Genomic DNA, 19,329 nt, shown 5'->3' with positions numbered 1-19,329 from the left:
TTACCCTATGGAAACAAAAACCGCTGTGCCCACATTGTGGAAAATCCCGGAAAAAACCGCGCGGAATTGCTGCGGAAAAAAAGAAGGAGCATGTCTCTTCTTTCTGCGGATTCCGCAGCGGTTTTCAACATGCACCAATAGGTAAGTGCTGTTGAAAACCCGCAGAGGAATCCGCAGAAGAAACCGCAGGAAAATCCGCAGCAAAATCTGCAAAGTGTGAACAAGCCCTAAACCTGCTTCAGGAACCTAGTTCTATGTATGAGCTCAGTATAACTCCTCCCCCACCACTGATTGGCTGCTTTCTGTGTACACTGTGCATAGGCAGAAAGCTGCCTATCAGTGGTGTGGGTGGAGTTATACAGGAAAATAAAAAAAATTGGAGTCCAGCTCAATAGGACTGGATTTTCCTTTTCTTTTTATTTATAGCCATATGAGTTCTTCTCACCTAACAACATACTCCAGAGCTGAACTCACTGTTCTGCTGGTGGAATCTCTAAAATGTGACATATTTATGCCATGAATCTGTAGAGCATACAGAGCCCTGCCGGCAGTAAAACAAAATCCACAAATGTTTTGGAAGTTTCCCTTTAAGAAATGAAATACTATATTTTGTACACAAATTCTTTAGGTGAACACACAAGACATCACATGTTGGGCCGTGTTATCACCAGATTTCCCTGCATCCCCAGTAGCTGAACACAGTACGGTATTGTGAGGTGGGTAAAAAGATGGAAACATTGGTACAATGGAGACGTTGTGTTCCCAGCTCCTGACCAGTTCATCCCAGTAATGTCCATTGAACACCATTGTTTTCAGGAAGGCTCCATAGCAGACATCTGACTCTTTGAAGAGGCCCAGACCGTTCATTCAGGTATTGTTCCTCACGCCTCAAGCTGATCTTATTTCACTTCTAACAGCTGTAAAAGTAAAAGAAGGGTCTCAAGATGGCGGCATAACCACATCATAAAGATTTTGCCACAGATTTTATCGTATCGATTCCCGATACCTCCTTGTTTTCATTTGTAGATCGTGAGTCCTCATATTCTTGTACATAGGAGCAGCATTATAGTAGTTATATTCTTGTACATAGGGGCAGTATTATAGTAGTTATATTCTTGTACATAGGGGGCAGTATTATAGTAGTTATATTCTTGTACATAGGGGGCAGTATTATAGTAGTTATATTCTTGTACATAGGAGCAGTATTATAGTAGTTATATTCTTGTACATAGGAGCAGTATTATAGTAGTTATATTCTTGTACATAGGAGCAGTATTATAGTAGTTATATTCTTGTACATAGGAGCAGTATTATAGTAGTTATATTCTTGTACATAGGGGCAGTATTATAGTAGTTATATTCTTGTACATAGGGAGCAGCATTATAGTAGTTATATTCTTGTACATAGGAGCAGTATTATAGTAGTTATATTCTTGTACATAGGAGCGGTTTTATAGTAGTTATATTCTTGTACATAGGGACAGTATTATAGTAGTTATATTCTTGTACATAGGGGCAGTATTATAGTCGTTATATTCTTGTACATAGGGGCAGCATTATAGTAGTTATATTCCTGTACATAGGGGCAATTTTTATTATAAAACCAAACATAAATACAATTATAATAAAAACAAAAATCACCCAATATTACAAAACACAAATCACTTAGGTTATATACACACCAAGTACTAAACAGTCAGATCATATTCATAAATAAATTAAAGTGTCCACACCTGGAGGGAGAAGAAAATTAAACAAAACAAAACAATAAATATATATATCATCATATTTCCTAACTGAATTTTACATTCCTCCATAACTTATTATTTCTCGGACTCCTTCCAACTTCTAGTGATTTTATCCACCGGAGTTCTGACATAACCTGACCAGCTGCAGCGGTGTGATCGAACAGCTCATTGTGCAGTGATACCCGGGTTCTCATGTGCCAATGATAGTATTTAATGACACTTATTATAATGTACATCGTCTCTCTGTCGATGTTACTAACAGTGGAGGGGACACCATAGATTATGTCAGGATACTTTAGGGTCCGCAGTCTGGGGATTTTTAGATTATCTGACACTTCCTCCCAGATCTTCCTCCCTCCCCAGCAATCACATATAAAGTGCTCCATAGTCTCCTCCTGCTGACAACCAAGCGGACAATTCCTATCAGAGACACTCAGATGTTTCAGGTTTCCCCTGACAAAGAGACGACTATGCAGTGAAAGCCAAGTGACATCAAACAGTTTAGGAGGAAGTTGTTTCCCGTTTAGGAACCTAAGGCTTTCCTGCAGGGTGGTGGTGACACAATCTCTCAGGGCCATTGGAGAGTAGAAGAAAGTCCTACATACATGAGCATATATGTCTCTTCTCGTACTGCTCTCAATGTAAGACTTATCCAGTCCCCACCTCCTAACACACTTCAGACCGTAGTCAAGATACTGGGGGAGGTGATCACCTGTCCATCTCCTCCTCTTGAGACTGCCGCCTCGCACCCAAGATTCTGCAAAAGGCAATATCCAGTACCTGATACTATTTACCCACAGGGAGCTACTGTTTGAGTCCATGTTCCCAAAATTTACCTTTAGAAACAAGGAGTCAAAGAAAACCCTTGGATTCAACATATCCAGTCCACCCTCTCTCCGCCATAGGTACGTTATTCCCCTCTTTATTAGGTTCAACCTATTCCCCCACAAGAGCTGGAAGAACAGGCTGAAGAGCCTCGCTGAGAAAGATTCTGGCAAAGGGAAAATGACAGAGACATACAAGAAAACAGGGACCAGGTAAGTCTTCAACATTGCGACCCTTTCTCTGTAGGTCAGCCTCCAGTTCTTCCATCGCTGAACCTTTGCATTTCCGGTTTCCAATTTCTCCTCCCAATTTAGCATGGCATTATCATCCCTCCCAAATTTAACCCCTAGGATCTTAATATGGGTGGAGGCTTTGGCAAACTGCCGCAGATCAAAGCTGGGATCAGTATCTAATGTCCACAGAGCTTGACTCTTCTCAAGGTTGACCAGAGACCCGGAGGCCCCTGAGTAACTTCTGATAGACGCAGATAACATCTGCACCTCTCGAGGATTAGAGATCACCAACGTCACATCATCCGCATAGGCAACAACATTCAGAGGCAGGCAATGGGGGACCGGCACCCCCTGAAAATCGCACTCCTGCAGTGACCTCAGAAACGGGTCTAGGGCAAAAACATACAGGAGAGGACTCAGTGGGCAACCCTGTCTCACCCCTGCCCCAACTCCAAAAGTGTCACCCTGCCAACCATTAATCAGAGGAAAGCTCACCGCCTCTCTGTACAATGTCTTCAGCCAATCCACAAATTGTCCCGGAATACCGTACTTTGACAAAGTGGCCCACAGATAGTCATGATCAACCCTGTCAAAGGCTTTAGCCTGGTCCAGACTAACAATATATTTCCCACACCGCAGAGCTTTACATCTCTCAAACATCTCCCGTATCGAGATGACTGCTCCAGAGATGTTCCGCCCTTTTACTGTGCCAAACTGAGAGCCTGCCAACAGTGCTGGGGACAAACAGACTGATCTAGAAAACAGGATCTTTGCTAGAATCTTCCTGTCCACATTCAAGAGGGCAATCGGCCTCCAGTTCTTGATGTCGCTCGGCTCTTTACCTTTAGACAGCAGAATCAACGAGGACACTCTCATGGATGGAGGCATCATGTGATTTCCTAGACAACTTTTATACACATCCACGAGGATTGGAGCCAGGAGGTCTCTGAATTTCTTATAAAATTCTGCTGTTATGCCATCTGGACCTGGTGCCTTCTTCAGATGTAATTTATCAATAGCCTCCTTAACTTCCTCCACCGTTAACTCTGCTGTCAAAGGAGAAAAGTCCAGATCATTAGTATCAGGCACAGGAGTTGCCTCCAAGAATTGAGCCATCTTATCTTTATCCAAAACTTTCCTCTGAAACAAGTCAGCATAGTAAGATCCCACCACCTCCAGGATACCCTCCCGTGAATCCTGCAATACACCCTGGAAGTCAGTGAGACCCGTGACCATTTTTTTTACTACCCTCTCCCTGCAATTCTCAAAGGGATCAGGGGCCCCTAAGGACCCATAATCCCGTTCAAGAACCAGGGAGGTATACCTACTATACTGATACTGCCTTATCTCAGATTTCAGTCGGTCGATCTTCACTTTGTCATCCCCGCCCGCCGAATATAGTGACTCCAATTCTTTACGCAGCTTTAGGTACTGGCTGTACTTATTCCTCCCTTTATTAACTGACAGTCTCTTTAAGAGGGATCTGATATCCTCCTTGACGTCCTCCCACCAGTCGGTCATGTTGTCATAGAAGTCAACCCTATCCAGATGAAGCTGGATAAGGGAGTAGACACGAATCTGAACATAAGCATCATCCAGGAGACTGGAATTGAGCCTCCACAACCCTCTACCGATGTCCGGACGGTTAGAGGTCCCCAGACTGAAGCACAAGGCAAGGTGATCTGAGTAAGGGACAACCTTCTCACTCAGGGTGCCGACAGCCTCAGTAGGACTTACAAAAGCAAAATCTATCCTACTGCTCCTGTTGGAACATGAATACGTGAAATTTGGCTGTCGACCTCCCTGTGCGAAAACGTCAGTCAGTCCAGCCTGCATTATAATGTTATGTAGGACCTTACCGTCCCTGGTCACTGTCCTGCCCGAGGAACTGTCACCTGATGTCAGTATGGCATTAAAGTCCCCTGCCATCACCACCGGAAGAGAAGTGAAGAGGTAAGGCTTAACGGTATTAAAAAGCTGAATCCTGTCAGTCACTGTCTGTGGCCCATAGATGTTAATAAGTCGGAGTCGCCTCCCATGAATAGTGACTTCCAGCACCAAACATCTTCCCATGACCACCTCCGTCATCCTATGCACAGTCACATCATTGGTGTTAAACAGGACAGCGACTCCGGCGTAAGGCTCCACAGCCAGTGACCAGAAAGAAGGACTGGACCGCCATTCCCTCTCAGCCTCTCTCATAAGCCCCACAGATGTCAGTCGTGTCTCCTGCAGGAAAATTACATCGGTGTCCAGATGCGTGAGATGTTCATACACCACATGTCTCGTCCTCCTTGCCTTAATACTATTGACATTACTTGATGTTAGTGTTAATGAGAACCCCGCCATCACTACACAATAGAGAAGGAGCACAGTAACTGCCATCATCATGAGTCAGGGATGTTCTGTCCACCACTGGTGTCCATGACAGACTCTACCTGAGGGTCCACAGATAAAGGCTTCCGCTTTGATGGAGGGTGATCCTCTATGTCCCTGTCACACTCTGCATCAACTTTCCTCAACTCTGTCTCATAATCATCATCATTAGACTCAGATAAAACTCCATACTTGTTGGACACAACCATCACTCCTGCAGAATTCTGAAGTTTCCTAGCAGCGCTCTGACCGGTGTCATATTCTGCCTCAGGTTTACGGGAGGATGTGCTCTTTTTCTTCCTTTTATTAAGATTGATGCTCCAGTCATCATATACAGACAGTGATGCTGAGGGGGGGGACACCTGAGGCTGCTGGACCTCCATGTTCCCCTCTATACCCTGCTTCTGTGGCGTTACATGAATGGACTCCTGTTGGGCATCTGGGTTGGTCACCATCTCTCCTGACATTAAATCCTCCCCCTCATGTGCCCCTGCCACCACATCCTCATCCTCCTGAGCCTCTGCCCCTGCCAGTACGGCCTCATCAGGGAAGACTCTGCAGATATTATGCCAGGCGTCTGGACAGTCCCTGTGAGGGTGGCCCATCTTACCACAGAGGTTACATCTAACATCCCGGCAATCCGCAGCGACGTGGCCGATTTCACCACACAGACTGCACTTCACCACAGTACAGGCGTTAGCCAGATGACCTTTGCCACCACATTTGAAACACTTTCTGGGCTGCCCGGGGTAATAACATCTTCCCTTCTCCCTCCCAATGAAGAAGGAGTTGGGTAAGTGGGCAGTAATATTATTAAATTGCCGCAGTTTCACCACAGCTTTCCACCCCATTGTCCAGATACCATCCTCATCTCTGACCTTGGAGAGTCCAGAGGCGAGGTCACAGTGTCTCCGGAGCCACACCTCGATGTCCTGTGGGGGAACGGCCTCATTCCAGAAGGTGATATTTACCGTGACAGTGTCCGGCCTGGAGATAGGAACCAAAATAAATTTATTCCAGCCTTCAGCGTCTCTGAACCTGGGGTAATTGGCCCAGAACCTGTCCAGGTCACACTGCAGCTTGAAACTGACCTCGTAGCCCTGCCTGTCCTGAAGGTTAGACACCGCCAGTATCTCGTTTGCCACAAACCCCATCTGGCCGCACAGCAGCTCTCTCACCACATACCTGCGCTGTGGCAGATCCTCCTTGGCACCTATGTATTTAAACCGCACCACATTAATGCGCTTAAATGTCTGGCCGGTATACCTGGCGGTGGAAGTGAAGGATGGGGCGCCGCGGCTCCAGGCATTCCTGGGGGGCACCTGCCGGGTCACACTGGGCCGACTGACAGGGAGAGGGCCTGCAGCAGGGGGGGCTGCCACACCTTGTGGACTAGATGGTAAAGGGGGATAGTCACACATATCATGCACATTATCATTAGCAGCATCATTATCCTCAGACAGTGCCACGTCCATGACAGAATGTGAATCCCCTCCAACCCCCAACCCCATGGGCACAACATCACCAGCCCCAGTCTGTGCCTCAGCCTCAGCCTCGGCATCATCAGCACAAACAGTCTCACAAATAATGTCCTGCTCCTGCGTGGGGCATTCTGGGACCTGTGGTGCCTCTGCTGGAGTCTGAAGTGCATGCTCCTGTTCGCACTCAGCTGCCTCAGCAGCACAGTCTCATATATACAGTCTTGCTCCTGCATGAGGCATTCTGGGACCTGTGGTGCCTCTGCTGGAGTCTGAAGTGCATGATCCTGTTCACACTCAGCTGCTTGCTGCTGCAGTTTTTTCCCTTCCTGGAAGCAGAAGCGGACAGCCTGTAACACTGGCCGTGTCCGTTGCTGGGGGGTCCCGGTCTCTACAGCACAGTCCTGCTTATAGGAGGCGAACCGCTCGCGGTTCCTGTAGGTCTCTGCCAGGGGCCCCATGCCCTCCAGCACAGATTCAATGTCCTGCACAACACTTGCCAGCTGCACCCCCAGTGTGTTCAGTCTCAGGTCATAGGCATCATTACCGGCAGGATTAGCGACTTTTAGGTTATAGATAAAGTCTACTTCCATTTGCAGCGCTTTTTTTTGCTGCTGTAACTCACCCAGTTTTCTGACCAGTCCCGGTATCTCGTCCGCTAGCTGCAGCTCGGGTGCACGTGCCGGCTGCACAGCTTTACTCTTCACCACGGGTGCAGGGGTTTTGAACACAGACTTGTGCGGTTCCACCACAGATGGCTTTGTGGCTCCTCGGCTGGGTGCAGGCTCCGCAGCAGGTTTATCGCTGCCACCTGATTGTGACCGGGTGCGTCCTGACAGCGCCACACTGCCATGTTGCTGCAAGTTCTCCTGGATTGTCTGTCTTTCCAGAGACGTCCGTCTCTGCCTGGAAGCAGAAGAGGTGATCTGTACAGCTGCGGCTGCTTTCACCTGTGCTCCAGGCAGGGGCTGCTTACTGACCGGGGAGTTACAGGACTTCATACTGTGCTGTGTAAGGCTACGTTCACATTTGCGGTCAGGGCCGCAGCGTCGGGCGCCGCAGCGGCGCCGCATGCGTCATGCGCCCCTATATTTAACATGGGGGCGCATGGACATGCGTTGTGCTGCGTTTTGCGCCGCATGGCTGCAAGCGTTGGACGCAAGAAACGCATCAAGTTGCATTTTTTTTGCGTCCAACTTTCGGCCAAAAAGGACGCATGCGGCGCAAAACGCAGCGTTTTAGCGTGCGTTTTGCCGCGGTTTTGTTTGCGTTGTGCGCTGCGGCGCCGACGCTGCGGCGCACAACGCAAATGTGAACGTAGCCTAACATCACTCACCAACACTTTAACTTCTGTCTTCTTTGCTGGACTTGAAGGAGATTTTCCTCCCAAAACTTTACTTGCAGCTTTTTCCTCTTTCACAGAACTGCTGCATCTTTGGCTCGCTGCATTCACTGGTCTCACAGTGACCTTAGGATTACTATTCCCATTCAGAGAAGTCTGGGAGCCTTGTCCCAGTGTAGGCCGAGAAGCCTGGGCCTTGCCTGGGGAGCTTCCACGCCCAGGGTGGCCCCTCCCTGGGCTTGCTCCAGACATCAGGAGAGCTACCAACACACAACCTCACAGCTAGGAGGCAGTATTATAGTAGTTATATTCTTGTACATGGGGCAGCATTATAGTAGTTATATTCTTGTACATAGGGGCAGTATTATAGTACTTATATTCTTGTACATAAGGGCAGTATTATAGTACTTATATTCTTGTACATAAGGGCAGTATTATAGTAGATATATTCTTGTACATAGGAGCAGCATTATAGTAGTTATATTCCTGTACATAGGGGCAGTATTATAGTAGTTATATTCTTGTACATGGGGCAGCATTATAGTAGTTATATTCTTGTACATAGGGGCAGTATGATAGTAGTTATATTCTTGTACATAAGGGCAGTATTATAGTAGCTATATTCCTGTACATAGGGGCAGTATTATAGTAGATATATTCTTGTACATAGGAGCAGCATTATAGTAGTTATATTCCTGTACATAGGGGCAGTATTATAGTAGTTATATTCTTGTACATGGGGCAGCATTATAGTAGTTATATTCTTGTACATAGGGGCAGTATTATAGTACTTATATTCTTGTACATAGGGGCAGTATTATAGTAGTTATATTCCTGTACATAGGGAGCAGTATTATAGTAGTTATATTCCTGTACATAGGAGCAGTATTATAGTAGATATATTCTTGTACATAGGGGCAGTATTATAATAGTTATATTCTTGTACATAGGAGCAGTATTATAGTACTTATATTCTTGTACATAGGAGCAGTATTATAGTAGTTATATTCTTGTACATAGGGAGCAGTATTATAGTAGTTATATTCTTGTACATAGGAGCAGTATTATAGTAGTTATATTCTTGTACATAGGAGCAGTATTATAGTAGTTATATTCTTGTACATAGGGGCAGTATTATAGTAGTTATATTCTTGTACATAGGGAGCAGTATTATAGTAGTTATATTCCTGTACATAGGGAGCAGTATTATAGTAGTTATATTCCTGTACATAGGAGCAGTATTATAGTAGTTATATTCTTGTACATGGGGCATTATTATAGTAGTTATATTCTTGAACATAGGAGCAGTATTATAGTACTTATATTCTTGTACATAGGAGCAGTATTATAGTAGTTATATTCTTGTACATAGGGAGCAGTATTATAGTAGTTATATTCTTGTACATAGGGAGCAATATTATAGTAGTTATATTCTTGTACATAGGAGCAGTATTATAGTAGTTATATTCTTGTACATAGGAGCAGTATTATAGTAGTTATATTCTTGTACATAGGAGCAGTATTATAGTAGTTATATTCTTGTACATAGGGGCAGTACTATAGTAGCTATATTCTTGTACATAGGGAGCAGTATTATAGTAGTTATATTCTTGTACATAGGGGCAGTATTATAGTAGTTATATTCTTATATATAGGGGCAGTATTATAGTACTTATATTCTTGTACATAGGGGCAGTATTATAGTAGTTATATTCCTGTACATAGGGAGCAGTATTATAGTAGTTATATTCCTGTACATAGGAGCAGTATTATAGTAGTTATATTCTTGTACATAGGGAGCAGTATTATAGTAGTTATATTCTTGTACATAGGAGCAGTATTATAGTAGTTATATTCTTGTACATAGGAGCAGTATTATAGTACCTATATTCTTGTACATAGGGAGCAGTATTATAGTAGTTATATTCTTGTACATAGGGAGCAGTATTATAGTAGCTATATTCTTGTACATAGGAGCAGTATTATAGTAGTTATATTCTTGTACATAGGAGCAGTATTATAGTAGTTATATTCTTGTACATAGGGAGCAGTATTATAGTAGATATATTCTTGTACATAGGAGCAGTATTATAGTAGTAGTTATATTCTTGTACATAGGGAGCAGTATTATAGTAGCTATATTCTTGTACATAGGGAGCAGTATTATAGTAGTTATATTCTTGTACATAGGGGCAGTATTATAGTAGTTATATTCTAGTACATAGGAGCAGTATTATACTAGTCATATTCTTGTACATAGTAGCAGTATTATAGTAGTCATATTCTTGTACATAGGAGCAGTATTATAGTAGTTATATTCTTGTACATAGGAGCAGTATTATAGTAGTTATATTCTTGTACATGGGGCAGTATTATAGTAGTTACTGTATATTCTCGTACATAGGAGCAGTATTATAGTAGTTATATTCCTGTACATAGGGGGCAGTATTATAGTAGTTATATTCTTGTACATAGGGGGCAGTATTATAGTAGTTATATTCTTGTACATAGTAGCAGTATTATAGTAGTTATATTCTTGTATATAGGGGCAGTATTATAGTAGTTATATTCTTGTACATAGGAGCAGTATTATAGTAGTTATATTCTTGTACATAGGAGCAGTATTATAGTAGTTATATTCTTGTACATAAGAGCAGTATTATAGTAGTTATATTCTTGTACATAGGAGCAGTATTATAGTAGTTATATTCTTGTACATAGGAGCAGTATTATAGTAGTTATATTCTTGTACATAGGAGCAGTATTATAGTAGTTATATTCTTGTACATAGGAGCAGTATTATAGTAGTTATATTCTTGTACATAGGAGCAGTATTATAGTAGTTATATTCTTGTACATAGGAGCAGTATTACACTAGTCATATTCTTGTACATAGTAGCAGTATTATAGTAGTTATATTCTTGTACATAGGAGCAGTATTATAGTAGTTATATTCTTATACATAGGAGCAGTATTATAGTAGTTATATTCTTGTACATAGGGGCAGTACTATAGTAGCTATATTCTTGTACATAGGGAGCAGTATTATAGTAGTTATATTCTTGTACATAGGGGCAGTATTATAGTACTTATATTCTTGTACATAGGGGCAGTATTATAGTAGTTATATTCCTGTACATAGGGAGCAGTATTATAGTAGTTATATTCCTGTACATAGGAGCAGTATTATAGTAGTTATATTCTTGTACATAGGGAGCAGTATTATAGTAGTTATATTCTTGTACATAGGAGCAGTATTATAGTAGCTATATTCTTGTACATAGGGAGCAGTATTATAGTAGCTATATTCTTGTACATAGGGAGCAGTATTATAGTAGTTATATTCTTATATATAGGGGCAGTATTATAGTACTTATATTCTTGTACATAGGGGCAGTATTATAGTAGTTATATTCCTGTACATAGGGAGCAGTATTATAGTAGTTATATTCCTGTACATAGGAGCAGTATTATAGTAGTTATATTCTTGTACATAGGGAGCAGTATTATAGTAGTTATATTCTTGTACATAGGAGCAGTATTATAGTAGTTATATTCTTGTACATAGGAGCAGTATTATAGTAGCTATATTCTTGTACATACGGAGCAGTATTATAGTAGTTATATTCTTGTACATAGGGAGCAGTATTATAGTAGCTATATTCTTGTACATAGGGAGCAGTATTATAGTAGTTATATTCTTGTACATAGGGAGCAGTATTATAGTAGATATATTCTTGTACATAGGAGCAGTATTATAGTAGTAGTTATATTCTTGTACATAGGGAGCAGTATTATAGTAGCTATATTCTTGTACATAGGGAGCAGTATTATAGTAGTTATATTCTTGTACATAGGGGCAGTATTATAGTAGTTATATTCTTGTACATAGGGGGCAGTATTATAGTAGTTATATTCTTGTACATAGGGGCAGTATTATAGTAGTTATATTCTTGTACATAGGAGCAGTATTATAGTAGTTATATTCTTGTGCATAGGAGCAGTATTATAGTAGTTATATTCTTGTACATAGGAGCGGTATTATAGTAGTTATATTCTTGTACATAGGGGCAGTATTATAGTAGATATGTTCTTGTACATAGGAGCGGTATTATAGTAGTTATATTCTTGTACATAGGAGGAGTATTATAGTAGCTATATTCTTGTACATAGGGGCAGTATTATAGTAGTTATATTCTTGTACAGAGGAGCAGTATTATAGTAGTTATATTCTTGTACATAGGAGCAGTATTATAGTAGTTATATTCTTGTACATAGGAGCAGTATTATAGTAGTTATATTCTTGTACATAGGAGCAGTATTATAGTAGTTATATTCTTGTACATAGGGAATATTATTGTCATTATTTGCTTGTACACAGGCATTGGTATTATCGCTGTTCTAGTTTTTTCAGCCATGGCCAGTAGTATATTAGTCATTGCTTTTGCATCGTAGTTTGTGGGGCTTGTGACATAATGGACCTAATAACTTGTGCTGTCGGAGTAATCCAGTAATGCTCTTACAAGGTTACGAGCAGTTCACATTCTTCCTAGTTTTGCTCTATTATTGGAATTCTTTGCTCATGTAGGGATTTCAGGAATAGCTGTAGGTCGAGGAATTGCCGTTTATGCCATTTTATTCTATATTAGTGAAGATTTACCACAGTTGACCCTGGGCTTTGATGCATTGTGCGCTGTCTGTGTGCATTAGGTGTACATGTGAAGAACATTATCTAATGTACATATTGGTGTATCAGCTTTTCTTCTTAGGGCCTATTAATACTCAGAAGTGACTCATTCCTGCGGGGAGGAGAATATTAAATATTGGTAGAATACACAACTAGTGAGTGACATGTTATAGATAATGGTGGATATGATGACATCACGTGGAGGATTGTCGCTGTGTACAGGGGTCTGAATAACACTGTAGATTTACTTGTATTTCGGCTTACTGCATACCATAGCAATATGGAGCCAATAGAGCTGTGATAGCCGAAACACACAAGCTAGTGATCTCTAGAACAAAGTGGTCCAGCTCTGGGGCTAAACCTTCAGAATGGGGCTGGTTCTGTGGTATACTTACCGATAAGTCCAATGTAGTGCCCTGGTAATGGGCTACTACTAGCCTCAAAGTGAACCGCCATCTTGAATTGCTTATTGTACTGATTATAACTCAGTCTGCAGTAAGCTCCCCCTAGTGGTGGCTGCAGGCGGACAGAATTTTATCTTTTAACTTTTTTGGCCAAGAAAAACGGAGCACTTGTTATATGCCTCACAAACCTCTCCAAATCAGGATGACAAGTGCCTTGGCTCTTTTTATTAAACCCTCCCCAATCCCCTTTCTATAATATACAATGCTATTCTTTGCTGTTTTCTGGTTTGCGGATGGTTTAGGGATGAGAGCCAGAGCACTCGCCTGGTCTTGACACTAATTCAGAACACCCCTCTGTTCAGGCACTCGTTGCACCCCAGTCCTAATTTAGAATGACCACTATTATCAATGATCATATTTAAGACACAACCATAGTTGTTATGACTCTGTCTTCTCAACTCTATAGCCTATCAATGCTCTTTATACCAATATATTATTCCATCCCATAGATCATCTTTCCTTTAAAGCTGTGATCCGGGACTATTTTTTTTACTGTGGGCTTAAGAACTAACAGGCAGATAGTTGCTACTTACCTGCCTGTTGTGTCTGGCGTCGATCTCTGCTGGCACAGAGTGGTGACAGACCGCTCCTGCCGGCGATTCAGCAGCTTCCAATGATGACACGTCGACAGAGCAGCCGATTCTCTTTCCCTCTGCACAATTGACGATCAGTCACTGCTGATGTCATGCCCATTGCCTAACTGCAGGGAGCCGGCTGTCAATCAGCATGACCCTTCGACAGAGCAGCCCAGAAGAGAAATAGCTTCACTATTGATATGGAGCAGCTGAATCGCCAGCAGCAGCGGGCAGTAACCACTCTGAGCTAGTGCCGGCTACAACAGGCAGGTAGTTAGCAACTACCTGTCTGCTAGTTTTTAGGCCCATAGTAAAAAAGAAAAAAGTCCTCGACAACCTCTGATGTCACCTGGAAATTTTAGTTTATGCTTCTTACAAGTTAGCTGATGATAAGTCACACTGTTGACTTATGTGCAGTCTGTGTTCTATTAGTATACCAAAGTCTTTTTCACACGTGCTGTTCCTTAGGGCCCCTTCACACTGGTCGATTCTGCTACGATTACGACGCATTTGCGTCATATTCGACATCGCAGTACGAGCTCGTATCCAGCGGTCACACTGAACGATTTTAACGCTTTTTCTGACGTAGTTGCGATGTGAACGTCACGCGTCGCAATCGTACGCTACCCTTCACACCGCCATAGTCCTACGACTCCGAGCTTCTTTTCGACTGTAAATGCGTGACGTATTACCAGCATGGGCGTGTTCTTCGGCAATCTGACTACGCCTATGGGCAATCATGTAATGCGCTCATTGGTCCAAAAAAAAGCTATTGTTCTCCACGCTTAAAAAATGGGGGCCAGGTGCTTTCGTTCCTTTTCCTTTCCTGAAGCGGACGGAAGTGGAAGCGAGCGGAAGCAGGAAGCGGACAACGTTACATTCTTCATCGCAAAACTACAACCTAGTTCTAGGTATGTTTGGAAGTGTGTTTGGAGCTTTGGGAAATGTGGGGTGCCGCAGCGTTTCGCTACGGAGAGCAATAATGAATTGCGTTGCATAACGGAGCGCCACGGTGTTGCATTTTTGGGGTTCCATAGCAGTGTCTCCAGTCCAGAGACACTGCTTGTCTGGGCTGCATAGCGAAGCGTGGTAGCGTTACATTTCAGAGCGCGGTAGCGTCGCATTACGAAGCGCCACAGCACATGCTTCCACTTTGCAGAGAAAATGGTGGCCCATAGTGAACCTCCGGCGCGTTGCGTTGCATATATGAGACAAAATGGCTGTCTTGTTGCTATTATTATAATACAATGTTTTGTATGTTGTTGTTTTTTTGCCTTTATTTACATACCCCTTTATTCTATTTTTGGATTTTTTTTCCCTGAAATAGCAACAAAACTAATTTTCTATTTGTGTTCATTTCAGTCGACATGTTGGATGACGGAGAGAGGGCTCTTATAGCTGCTGCCCTGATGCTTGAGGGTCAGCGGCTGAAAGAAGAAAGCCGTCCAAAGCGACAACGCCGCATGTGGGTCAGGAGCTGGCTGCTGAAGAGGTCAAGATTGTCGCACATGCGTCTGATAAGGGAGCTACGTGAAAACAACCCTCATGATTTTCGTAACTACCTGAGGATGTCGGAGGCGTCATTCAAAATTTTATTGGCGGCCATCACGCCACTGATCCGGAGGCAGGATACAGTGCTTCGGGCAGCAATCTCCGTGGAAGAACGTTTGGCAGTGACATTGCGGTTCCTTGCTACAGGCGGATCCCTACAAGATCTCCATTATTCTTCTGCTATCTCCCGGCCTTTACTGAGCGTTTTAATTCCGGAGACGTGCGAGGCCATTGTACACGGCTTACGCCATTATATGGAGGTGAGTGTGTGTGTGTGTGGTACTACTCGTTTGTACAGCTATATAATATCTATGTAGCTTATCTGTGTGTAATCTTTGTTTTACATCTTGCAGTTCCCAAGGACACCGGATGAATGGAGGAAGATTGCTATCGGTTTCGAGCAGCAGTGGCAGTTTCCAAACTGCGGAGGCGCCTTGGATGGCAAACATGTGCGCATCACGCAGCCACCAAACACGGGATCCTTTTTCTTCAACTATAAAGGCTACTTCAGCGTCATCCTCATGGCCCTCGTCAACGCCAACTACGAGTTCATAAATGTTGATGTTGGCATGAATGGCCGAGTGTCCGATGGCGGCGTTTTGGATTACACTACATTTGGAGACCGGCTGAAGAGCAACCAACTGCAGTTGCCCGAAAATGAAGAAACAAGAGGAAACCTCAATTTTGTGTTTGTAGGAGACGAAGCCTTCCCTCTTCTTCCGAATCTGCTTAAGCCTTTTCCACAAAAAACTCTCACCGACGAAAGGAGAATCTTTAATTACCGCTTGTCCAGAGCACGTCGTGTTGTTGAGAATGCATTTGGCATAATGGCTAATCGGTTCAGAGTTTTTCACACTGCAATCAACTTGAAGCTTTCGTCGATTGACAACGTGGTTTTGGCCTGCTGTGTGCTCCATAATTTCCTTCGGCGCCGGGATGCCATTACGTACAGTCCACCGGAATTTACGGATTTTGTGGACCCAACGAGTGGAGATCTTGTGCCTGGGGAGTGGCGGGCTGAAGAACAAGGAATAGCAGGTCTACTACCTTTGGGATCCGGCAGGCACGCAGATGATGCACGGGACTGTCGAGAGAAGTACTGCCAATACTTCAATGGTCCGGGAGCCGTGCCCTGGCAGCATGAAATCGTGTCGCATGCTTAGGAAATGTTTTTGTGTGTGTAATAAAGTTTTTCGCTTTTTACCCCCTCCTCTGCTGGCGTGGCTGTGGCGGGTTGATTCTGCCCCCAGCGCGGTGATGTCACCAAGCTGGCGGTAGATTCAACACGCTATGTTCGCGGCAGCAGAGGACGTAACTTTAATGACAAGGAAATGTTTTTGTGTGTGCAATAAACTTTTTTTCTTTGCAACCTTCCTTCTCTGCCTGATTCTGTGGTTTGATTCTGGCCCCTGCAAGTGTTCGTGCACTAAAATGTTTCATTGCGTGGCATTTTACGACGCCATCAGCAGCGCCTCCGTTTGGAACGTTGTTGCGTCATATTTTGCAACGCCATATTCCTATAAGTGTGCTTCGGGCGCGGCGAACCTGTAACGTAACCGGCGCCGCGCTCGATGATGACGTTTAGTTAAACCACACCCCATGGGCACAGTGACCTCGCTCCGGCGTATCCCGCGCTGTAAAATTAAACACTATAGAACATCCTGCGTAGTGATTTCTTACAAGTTGCGGGATGATTCTCTTTTGCATGTGTTTTGGTACCGGCAAAACACGCGGCGCTGCGCGTGTGACGCGATTGCGTCATTTGTGCGCCGCCGGGGCGGGGGTCAACAGTGCGTCACGTACGTTACGTCGGTCTTTCGGGAAAATGGCGGACAGAAACAGGAAGCCTGCCCTGGGGAGCCGTGAGCTGCGGTACATGGTGAAAACCATGGACGCTCTCCGCTATGAGGGGGACCGGAACACCCTGCACCCGACGCTCCACAAGCGCGATGTGCTACGCAAGGTGCGTCGGGGGCTGCGCAGGCGCTTTGGGGTGGTTCGGTCCCACGAGCAGCTGCAAAAGAAGTGGGCTGACCTAAAGTACAAGTGCCCGGGGCGCCTGGCGGACATTCGGGATGACATCAGGCACAGTGAGTATACTGAGCGCCCGCACTCGCCCAGACGTCTATGTAGCATGCGCGCACTCGCCCAAACGGCTATGTAGCGTACCCGCACTCGCCCAGACGTCTATGTAGCGTACCCGCACTCGCCCAGACGTCTATGTAGCGTACGGACACTCGCCTGAACGTCTATGTAGCGTACCCGCACTCGCCCGAACGTCTCTGTAGCCTGCCCGCACTCGCTCGAACGTCTCTGTAGCCTGCCCGCACTCGCTCGAACGTCTCTGTAGCCGGCCCGCACTCGCTCAAACGTCTCTGTAGCCTGCAGCCCCTGACCAGAGTTTTTGATTGTAGGTCGCCGGCGACGTGCAAGCGCCAGCGCCTCAAACCCGGAGGTCAGCTCATCAGGTAGGTATTCGCCGAATTCAGCTTCCATGGTGCACTCTTGCCCCCTTTAAACGTACATGCGCGTTATTCTTTCTTTAAAGCTTCGCGGAGAGCGTCCATGAGCCGCAGCAGCACCACGGCTTCCCCAAGTGCATCCAGGGACGAGAGATGTAAGGAACAACACGGTTTTGTGTAATTAGTGATGATCCAATGGAATGGCTGCATTAATTTTCCCATTGCTTACAGCCCTAATGGCGCCATCACCCCCGGACCTGTCCGCCCCGGCCTCCTCTTCCCCGGCCTCGTCACCACTGGCCGTGTTGCCCCCGGCCATGTCACCCCCTCGGGTTTTTTTGACACCAAGTAGGTTGGCGCTCTTCTGCTGTCCTCTCTACCTTTCTCTCTCTCCCTACCTGCCGCTCCTTTCTACCACCAGCTTCACTATCACTCCCTGTCATCTAAAAAAAACCTTTTGTTTTTCAGCGGAACTGCAGGCAGAGGAACAGCGGACCGGGGAAGAGGAACAGCCGACCGGAGAGGCGGAGGAGGATATGTTGGCGTCGGCCAGTGGTAAGTAGTTAATACATAGGGTCTAAAGTGAACATATCTAATGTCTAATGCACGTATATTTTTTTTACAGCCCGGCTGCAGTCCTCAGGAAGATCTGTCCAGCAGGCTCAGGAATTATTGCCTCCAGCAATAGGTAAGCAGTTTAGTGTTCATATAGTCTTGTGTATATATAGAGACAGCCTGCCTGTAGACAGATATAGAAAGCCTGCCAATAGCTATCTATATCGATAGCCAGCCTATAGATATCTATAAGCTGGCTATCGATAGCCAGCTTATAGATAGCGATATCTATAGGCAGGCTATCAATAGCCTGCCTATACATATAGATATGTATAGCCATAGCCTGCCAATAGATACGCAGTCTATCGATAGAGATATCTCTATCGATATAGATATCTGCAAGGATAGCCTCGCTATAGATATGTATATCGATAGAGAGATATATAGTCTGGCTATCGATAGCCTGCCTATAGATATCTCTATCTATAGGCAGGCTATTGATAGAGATATATATATATATATATAGGCTGGCTATCGATATAGATAGCCAGCTTATAGATAGCTAGATAGAGATATCTATAGGCAGGCTATCGCTAGCCTGCCTATAGATAGATACGTATAGCGATAGCCTGCCAATAGTTCTAGATATCTCTATCGATAGCTTGCCTATAGATAAAAATGTTTTTGGTGTGCAAGAAACAGTTGTATAAGCGACTAAATTTTTTTTCCTCTGAATCCGTAGATAACAGAACGCTGCTGCTGCTTGTGGCCTCTGGCCGGCAGCTGCAACAGGCAGCCAGGCAGCAGCTGGAGGCAATAAACCGCCATCAGAGCCTGCTGGAGGACATTGTAGCCGGGAAACCCGTGTAAATATGTTTGTAAATAGTGTTTTATATTGCTTTTATGTTTTATATTTAATGTTTTCTAAATTTTTTTAGTTGTAAGTAAAAATTTTTTCTATTTACCCCTTGTGTTCGGTTTGTCTTTGTTCCGCATCTAACCAGGCAGGGGTATGTACACCAACAAGACATGA

The 19,329-nt window shown here is 44.2% G+C and overlaps 2 protein-coding genes across 4 annotated transcripts in view; both read left to right on the top strand.

The window, feature by feature from the left end:
- Positions 1-716: 716 nt before the first annotated feature.
- Positions 717-19,329, top strand: part of CCDC83 (coiled-coil domain containing 83) — a 74,929-nt gene continuing 56,316 nt past the window's right edge. The window contains exon 1 of one of the 2 annotated variants that reach the window (XM_077298610.1): positions 717-871. The gene's annotated coding sequence lies outside the window, so the exon portion shown is untranslated. The remainder of the gene's footprint in view (positions 872-19,329) is intronic. The other variant, XM_077298612.1, reaches the window with a different exon arrangement.
- LOC143817301 (uncharacterized) lies at positions 16,825-19,268 on the top strand. Of its 2 annotated transcripts, XM_077298587.1 has the most exons (6): positions 16,825-17,747; positions 17,828-17,896; positions 17,973-18,089; positions 18,210-18,296; positions 18,367-18,429; positions 19,039-19,268. In XM_077298587.1, exons 2-6 carry the CDS (start codon positions 17,845-17,847, stop codon positions 19,164-19,166), a joined length of 447 nt encoding a protein of 148 aa, XP_077154702.1. In that variant the 5' UTR covers positions 16,825-17,747; positions 17,828-17,844; the 3' UTR covers positions 19,167-19,268. The 2 variants fall into 2 exon arrangements, with proteins under 2 accessions (XP_077154702.1, XP_077154703.1); XM_077298588.1 differs by having other exon boundaries at positions 16,825-17,896.

Source organism: Ranitomeya variabilis, chromosome 3 (genome assembly GCF_051348905.1).
Source record: "Ranitomeya variabilis isolate aRanVar5 chromosome 3, aRanVar5.hap1, whole genome shotgun sequence".
Lineage (NCBI taxonomy): Eukaryota > Metazoa > Chordata > Amphibia > Anura > Dendrobatidae > Ranitomeya > Ranitomeya variabilis.
The sequence above is the reverse complement of the archived record's forward strand: the minus strand, read 5'-3'. Positions and strand labels throughout refer to the sequence as shown.